The sequence below is a fragment of the Oryzias melastigma genome, linkage group LG11 (assembly GCF_002922805.2).
Source record: "Oryzias melastigma strain HK-1 linkage group LG11, ASM292280v2, whole genome shotgun sequence".
Taxonomy (NCBI): Eukaryota; Metazoa; Chordata; class Actinopteri; order Beloniformes; family Adrianichthyidae; genus Oryzias; species Oryzias melastigma.
Window position 1 is genome coordinate 894,835 of NC_050522.1, and position 8,318 is coordinate 903,152.

The 8,318-nt window shown below is 42.7% G+C and overlaps 2 protein-coding genes across 3 annotated transcripts in view; one reads left to right on the forward strand and one right to left on the reverse strand.

The window, feature by feature from the left end:
* ube2ql1 (ubiquitin-conjugating enzyme E2Q family-like 1) overlaps positions 1-3,545 on the reverse strand; it is a 16,001-nt gene extending 12,456 nt beyond the window's left edge. Inside the window, exons 1-2 of one of the 2 annotated variants that reach the window (XM_024257907.2) lie at positions 3,283-3,545; positions 1,856-2,757 (exon numbers count right to left, since the gene is read on the reverse strand). In XM_024257907.2, coding sequence (XP_024113675.1) covers positions 1,856-2,551 — 696 coding nt within the window. In that variant the 5' untranslated portion in view covers positions 2,552-2,757; positions 3,283-3,545. Of the gene's footprint in view, positions 1-1,855; positions 2,796-3,282 lie in introns of both variants that reach the window. The other variant, XM_024257908.2, reaches the window with a different exon arrangement.
* Positions 3,546-4,092: 547 nt separating this feature from the next.
* On the forward strand, positions 4,093-7,996 carry med10 (mediator complex subunit 10). Its single transcript, XM_024257909.2, has 4 exons — positions 4,093-4,366; positions 4,447-4,530; positions 7,224-7,326; positions 7,413-7,996. Exons 1-4 carry the CDS (start codon positions 4,245-4,247, stop codon positions 7,506-7,508), a joined length of 405 nt encoding a protein of 134 aa, XP_024113677.1. The 5' UTR covers positions 4,093-4,244; the 3' UTR covers positions 7,509-7,996.
* The last annotated feature ends 322 nt before the right edge of the window (positions 7,997-8,318 follow it).

The following is an 8,318-nucleotide window of genomic DNA, read 5'->3' on the forward strand; positions in this document are numbered from 1 at the left end:
ATCTGTACATATATGTATATGGATACATACAAACATATATATATATACGCACACACGTGCATACATATATATATACGTTTAAATGTGTTTTCACTTCTTTAATGTATATTTAATCATTTGATCTCTTGACATTGACAATATCTAAAAGTGGACCAGTAAAGAAGTTACTTGATGGACGGTTTTTAAAGTAAGAAAAAATTAGTACAACCACTGCAGAGTGTCCCATGTTATTGTTTGCATGGGACCCCAAAACACCCAAGTCCACCACCGTCTAACTGATAACATTTATTGAAATCATTCTTGTCATGAGTTTCTCTAGGTTTCTCTACAAAGCACAGTCCATATCAGGCTGTTGAATACGTGCTTTTTCCTAGATATATATATCTATATATATATAGATATATATATCTATATATATATATGACAGACAAAGAACTGGCTCATCATAGGAAGTTAGTTGTCTGAGGGTGACTGTTGCCTTTAGCTCAACCAGACTCCCCTGGAAATCTCATCACACCTCGACTCCTGGGATTGTTTGTGTCTGCTTTTGCTAACATCCGCAGGTGAAGACACTCTGTTGACTTCCAGCTCAACGCTGTGTCACCACATTCATCCTCCTACACTAAAAATAGGCAGGAAGCTTCTAAAGCGGCTGCAGCACTATTGTCAGAGGGAGCCGGTGGCCGAGAGTGGATAAATATATTCAGTGTCTCTAGCTATATATGAGTACAGTGTGTTTGCTCTGCCCATCATGATACACAAGAGACAAATATACTTTCAACCAAATTAGGATGCAGGCACAGGGCTGAAAATAGGAAAACAAAGAGCTAAAGGCTGCATAGACACATACACAGAGGACGATTGAATCAATACTGTTTCCACTGGCACACCAGAGGAAGAAGACACTGCACCATAAAGGGGAACCACTGCAGAGCTGCTAGCTCATTTCCTCATGATGAATGATGACAAACCCCCCCACGCGCGTATTTTTGTGAATCTAAACTGGGCACACGGTTTCTTTGCACGACCTCTATTTTTGACAGTTGCTTAATGACCACGGATGATTCAGGACGGATGCTCAGTTATGTCATCACAGCTCTGAAAGTTGGAGGATAGGACAGCGTGGTCCAGCGAGGGTTTACATAAGGTCTGACACCACAGCAGTGTCACACTGCTGATCCCAAAAGACTCTGAGCTGGGAAGAGACAGTGATAAAACGACAGGAGTCAGATGTGAAAATGAGCTTTTCTTCTGCTCGGTAGGAGAGCAGGAAACCTGCCACTATAACCTCCAGTGATTGGAGCGGCGCAGCCATTTTTGCAGCGGTTGTGGAGCTGCTGCAGTGCATTAAGAAACTCATAAAAAAATTGGCATCATTATATAATCCAGGATATTTGAATCACTGGGCTAGCTGCTTTCGCTTCATCTATCCTCATCAATAGGTCTGGAATAATTGCTTTGGAATGATCCGATGGGACTACGGATATCTTAGGCCACACCGGAGCATCCGTTTCCGATGCATAGCAGCAGCTCTTTGTAGTCAGACAAGCTGATTTATGGACGTGATAAAAGGAGAGCACAATGTGACAGTAGAGAAGAATTGAAGGTTGTGCCGCATGGACTGGCTGGTATAAAGTCACACGAAAATCATAGATTTTTAGGAGAAAGAGGTTTGGAAAGAAGATTATGGAATTTAAGTTACAAATTAAAATGATGGAATGAAGGTTGGGGTTGAGAAGAATAACTGATTAGACATAGTTGATGAGAATTCCTTCCCTGAACGACGAACATGCATGCATCAGAGATGATTCATGTGGCAGATGGTTGATGATTCTTTGAGCTTCCCTCCTCTCACCTGTCCTTTTACGAGGCTGGCAGCAAACTGCCTCATGACCGCCTCCACCGTGTAGGCGCTGGACCATCCGCGGGGGGTCAACAGCTCCATGCATATGGCCCCACCATCCAGCACGTAGCCGTTCTCCAGGCGAGGCGTTAGGACGCGCATGAAGGGCGGCGAGAAGGGAAAGTTATCGGGAAAGGAGACGTTAAGCAGTATGAACTCGGTGCTGGTCTCCTTCATGTCCTGCCACAGCGCCGAGTCCTTGTCCACCTGGTGCAGCTTGACATTCCAGTCAAACAGGTTGTCCTCCACCAGCTCCACCGTGATGAAGTTGTCCCCTAACCTCCGGATCTCCTGAAGCTCCTTCATCAGCCTGCGTGTCCGGACCTGGGTGCAGTGTTGCCGGTGAGGCGCCAGCGGTGGTATTGAGGAGGCACTGGTGGCTTTGCTCCCGCCCCCCCCAGTCTGCTGCTTCTCCTTAGCATCCTTGCCCTGCTTGTCTTTGCCTGATGGCTTCTCCTTGGCGTGCTGGTCCAGCTTCCTGGCTTTAATCTCAGGGGTGCTCAGGATGTTGGTGTCGTTGGTCTGACAGTGTTTGTTGTTTTTCTGGTTCCCTTTGCTCCCCTTTAACGAGCCCTGGTGGTGCTTGGGGTCCTCCGTGTCTCGGTCGTGCAGACGGATCAGACCGATCTTCCGCAGCAGAGTGGCCATAATTTTCTTTTTCGCAACTAGAAGAGATTTCACCGCCGATCCCCCCCGCACAGGGGCGATGTTCCCGCTCTCGCAGACGACCTTTACTGATGCTGATTATTAACCTTGTTATACCGCAATCCCCCCTCCGTTCGCTGCAGCCTCAGGATGAACACGACCGCTGGAGCCTGCGCCTCTCCTCAGAGCATCATGTCGACGCGTTTCGGCTGGAAGCAGACACAATTACGCCACAGATTAGATTTCACTGCGGAAAATAAAAACAGTTTAGTCAGACAGATCAATTCCACCAAGCCCTCTGTCTTCTGCAGAAAAGCGGACATCATGACTGCAGTTGCTCCATCTTAGACTCCTGCGTTACGCACAGGCTTTCAGAGAGACCTCTATGTGTGAGAGAGATGTATGATGGAAAATTATTATTATTAATTTTATCATTATAAATCAGAATACAATGATTTTTTATGGTGTGGATCATTTATAATTTGTGAACAAATACAAAGAAAAGCAGAAGAGACGACTGGAAAAAAAAACGCCTTCATGTCAGTCACATGAAAAGGGATCTTCCTCCTTTGTTTGCTTTAGGAAATTTAAGCACTATAGAAAAAGAGTCACACATCTCCTTCAAAATTCCTCACTTTGATGATGGACCCCATTTTCTAATCACATTTGAGTGAGATCTCTATGATGCGACCATTCATCATTGTAGACCCTCGCCAGAAGCCTGCTCATCTTACCGTGGTTGGCTGAAATTCTTCCTTATCGAAGTCTGGACACCGATGCGTAAAAAAAAGAAGAAAATGCTCCAGTCAGTGATGGAGCTGCTGGGAGGAAGAGCTGCAGTGAGGATGAAGAGGAGGAGGAGGCGGAGGAGAAGCTTTGATGTCTGTACGTGCAGCTGCAGCAGCTCCTGCTTTAATGTAGCCGAGGACAAACCAGCCCCCAGTAATCCCTTCTCTCCCAGACCGGTCTCCTCTCACCAGCTGAGCCCGCTTTTCAAAATAAAAGCACGGCGGTTACGTCACTCCCAAGGTTTGGTCTCCCGCTCACCGGGCAATTGCTCTGACTTTGAAGGTTGAAATACGTTTTCCGGTTTGCACCCGGCTACCTTCTTGCAGTCGGCTGGTGCGACTGAAGTCGCCGTCAAAGCGGTGTAATGTCATCATCAATGACGTCCGTTTCGCTTCAGGTTTGCCGTTTTCGTCCCCAGCTCACTCAGCAAACTGGACACGTTAGTGCAAAGCAAAGCATCTGAATTCTGGGAGCAGAACTCAGCCTTATTTAGGAGGATATCTAGCCATGGGTCACCTTTCAGATGGTTCTGTTGGAAAACGACCCAGTTCGTGGTGTCACATTTTCATTAGGATCAGACTTTTTCAAATACCAAGCCAGGAAAACGATATAGTCTGTCTGATTAAACTACCACATAACATTGTGATTTCGATTGCTACACTTGCTATTTAATGTATTTCTTTTGCTCTATCTACTCCGAAGACGTTCCACTGAACACGACATTTTCTGTCGCAGTACGGCACAGTGCTGTTACCAGCTACGTTGCGCGGCAACCGTGTAACCGTAAAGCAAGGCGGCGCTCCCACTGTCGCAGTGTTAGCTGCTAGCTGTTCCGCTCCTGAATTCGGCCCGAAAGTCGTTCCAAACTCGTTTTTTCGCGTTTATACGTCAAGCTGGGTTGATTAAAATGGCAGAGAAGTTCGACAACCTGGAAGAACATCTGGAGAAATTCGTCGAAAACATTCGACAGCTGGGGATCATCGTCAGTGACTTCCAGCCGAGCAGCCAGGCAGTTCTAAACCAAAAGCTGTGAGTTTCATTCATGGCACTAGCACTTTATTATTAATACCACACTAAGCTAATGTCATATTTTGTGATGCCTCCCACAGAAACTTCATGATTTCCGGGCTGCAAGATATCGAGAAGTGCCGCCAGCAGCTTCACGAAATCAACGTTCCTCTGGAGGTTTTTGAGTGAGTGTTGGAGATGATTTCTCAGTCTTTTAACTCATTGAATTGTTTTATTGTTACAGTTTGTTCTCAGTAATATTAAATGTGCTTTTAGAAACGAACTTTGCAGGGCTTAGTGGAAATAGAGTAAAGAAATGTAAGCTTTTGCTGTGGGATGACATCTCAAAGGAACGATGCATGCTGGGAATCTGTTAGGGACAACAATTTTTTAGGACCCAGCGACTAAATTTGGTAACAACAAATGGTAGTTTCCGATTCTGAACATAGAAATACATGAAATGGCTCAATAAACCTAAAATAAAGCAAGTTATTCACTTTTTACATTGTTTTTCAGGTAAAACAATGGAACATATTGGTGATTAGGGTACAAATATCACATTTATTTATTTTTAGATACTAAATCTTCCCTAACTTTTCTCTTAACACCATCAATTTGTCACATGCACGTTATTCAGGTGATTTGGCTGGTGTTAATATTCTTTAGAATATTGTTCAATTTATGTTAACACCGTATATCTTCCAATTGTTGCCCTGGTGTTTATTCTAAAATTTGGCGTTTATTAGAGAAAGGCGTCTATTGGAAACAGACAAATTCACTCACAAAATGCAGATTACAACACTAAATGAACAGGATTTGTTGAAATTATGAGAACATTGTATTATTTTCTGATTAGTACTGGCTGGGAATCTCTGAAGCATCATTAATCTCCAAGAATCCTCTTGTGAATCATTTTCCTGGATCACCATTCCTTCTTTGCTCAGTAATCCCCATTCAAACCAGTTCGTCTAATTTAGGGCTCTGCAACCTGCGGCCCACATGGGGCTTTTTTTCTCTCCATGGTGGCTCTGTGGGTGAAGAAAAATAAAATAATAGTAATTTAGATTAGTTACATGTATACATTGATGGCTGAGGTGCACATAGATGATAAACTATGTAGGTTTTTACATCCTGTTGACCTGAAGACGTCTTGTTTGCTCAACTCTACCTCAGAATGAACAGATTTATATTCAAAGCAAAACTTTGGTGAAAAGTTTGATCTTTTATTAGTTAAAAGCATATATTATCTTATGCTGCACAACATTGGTAACTAGCTCATCAATGCTGCACTGAGATGATCCTGTTTGGCACAGATCATCTTTTATTTTGAAAATAAGTTATTTGAGCTTCTGACAAACATAAAAAAAAATCACCCTGTGAGAGAGGTTAGTTTTAAAAAATATATTTTTTCCTTTTTCGTGCCAAAAAATAGACAATTCACATTTATTATATAAAAAAAAAGAATGTAATGAACGTATTAGGTTAAAACAACCTGAAACATTTCTTTCCGACAAAAAAGACAATAGAGATTGTGGTCAGAAACCAGATTTTACTTGCAAGGGGAAACGGACAAGGAAAATTGAAACCAGTCTCCACCTCGCTCTGAAGGTTCTTGGTAGAAATCCTCCTTTTATAGATGGATCAGGGCATCCCCCAATCACAGGGAGTCTACATATTTATCAATGACGTAAATTTCTCTATCTTCCAGTACACAAAGGTTGATGATGGTTCTTGAAGTTCCTGCTTTAAATCAGCTTCTCACAACCTTCATCTGAAGGTTGGCTCCTGTTTGTTGATATGGAAGATGTACACGAATCAAGCAGTTGAGACAAGAAGATCAAAGATGAGGAGTTAAAATCACTCAGAGTAAATATTTGATAAATGTACGTACAACTCTATCAGAACGTAAATCCAGAAACATTGTCAAGTTTCCTCAATGTTTAGGAGGTGGTTTTGAAAACCCAACCTATCATGTACCTTTGATCCAAAGTCACGTGAAAGCTACCGTTGGCGCATAAATTTACCTTGTTCCAAATCAAAATCAAAGTATAAGCTATCCCAGAATGCACCACGATGCATATATTAACATTTGTTACGCCCCATGTGGTCTAGGGGTGCGGGGCCTAACATAAAGGTAAATTAAAGGAAAAGATGTGTAACAAAAACACAAATGTCTCCATAAAAGTTAACAAAATTTATTTACATGACAAAACACCAAAACAATAACTAAAAGTGAAGCAAAAGGCTTCAGGGTGAACCAAGGCCAAAATAACAAACAAAACCCCAACTAACTCAACCCAGGGAGCTGACCTGTAAAAGAAACGGTAAAATAACGACAAACACTAACCTCCCTGGACTAACATAAACATGAGAAAACATTTACTAAAGAAAATGGCAGTTCACCCCTACAGCTTCACTTAACTTAACCAACACTAAACACAGAACACAGAGTGGGACCTAAACCAAAACACCAAATAAACTACAAAGTGCGCACAAATCAAAAGCAGGTGGAGAAGTTCACTGAGCTGCAGTGGAAACAGGTTGCAGCCCAGCTCCCTTCTCCTGGTCTGGAGGTCCAAATGGTACTTTTGAAGGCTCCCCTCCTTCAGGTTTAACCAATGGGGAGCCACGCCTCCAGCACCACACCTGAAATAAATAAAGACAGAAAAACACACAAAGATCCAAAACACATACAGAAGTCCCACTCTGACAGAAATACACAAAACCAAGAGAACCAAATACGGCCACAGCCGTAACAACACGGTAAATTTTCCAAAGTGTAAACCAAGTCCTTGGATGGTGAAGTGAACATACACCGACAGCATTCGCAGTGACTCCCTGTGCGGTACCTCCTAACAGACTGTTTTTGCGTTTACAGTTACATTGATCAGGGTAGGAACCCTCAGCTGTACACCAAAGAGTGTCTGGAGAGAGCGCTGGCCAGGAACGAGCAGGTCAAAGGGAAGATAGACACCATGATGGTAGGACACCACTCCAGCCTTAGAAACACCATTTTTTCTAATTCCAACTACGTCTAACTGCAAATTCTGTTTTTCTCCAATTCTAGAAATTCAAGAGCCTTTTAATCTCTGAGCTCAGTAAAGTGTTTCCAGAGGAGATGGCCAAGTATAAAGCCATACACGGAGAAGATGCTCCCCCCTAGAAACAGCTATGGTCCCCCCACACTCTCTGAAATAAACCTGTTTGGGTTTACACAGCCTGAAAACAGTCGTCTACAGGTCCCCGTTTAATCTGGATAGTGAAGAGACGCATCTCTGCTCTAAGTTCATTCATCTCTATTTGACCAGGACATTCCGCTGACATTAAAACCTGTTTACCAGTGAGGTTTTTAACACTAAATCTGAGGCTAAACCTTCATGTCAATGCTGATGCGTGGACTCTACATCATAAACATTTTCTCAGCTCTCAACACACAAAAAGAGTCAACCTTTGTGTTCATACTGTATATATATTCATACTGTTTTTTTGTAAAACATTCTGCACAGATCACACCAGAACATCTCAGGGTTCTGTCGACTTTAAAGATTGAATCCCAGTTTTTTCTATGTAATTTTGTGCCTGAGCAAGTTCAGTCTTGTGTTGTAAACATTTTTATGCACTCTTTGTTAATAAAATGCCCTTTTGACGGGACTTTGTGTCGTCATATCTGCTCTAACCTTATGCTATCTTATGGGGTCCAGATGACCCAAGCCTTACATTGACATGTTATCCATCCCATATGTGGATGAAGGTGGACAGGATTTCATGTCTGCCACGGACAACAGTGAAAATCAAAAATCATTTAAATACATTTCAGTACACTGTCTTGCGTGGTCCAGATGACCCCACTCCCAACCTCAACATATAGGATAGCACAAGGGTTAAACAAGTATGTGATAAATGCTCACAAGGATTCAGGTTCATTTGATCGTCCGCTTATAAAGATCTTTTTTCTCTGGAAAATACTGGTCCC

Bases quoted from the DNA above. Each gene is read 5' to 3' on its own strand.
- med10 (XM_024257909.2), top strand. From the start codon at position 4,245: ATGGCAGAGAAGTTCGACAACCTGGAAGAACATCTGGAGAAATTCGTC. The intron at 4,367-4,446 runs GTGAGTTTCATT...TGCCTCCCACAG, and splicing joins GCAGTTCTAAACCAAAAGCT to AAACTTCATGATTTCCGGGC. The intron at 7,327-7,412 runs GTAGGACACCAC...CTCCAATTCTAG, and splicing joins GGAAGATAGACACCATGATG to AAATTCAAGAGCCTTTTAAT.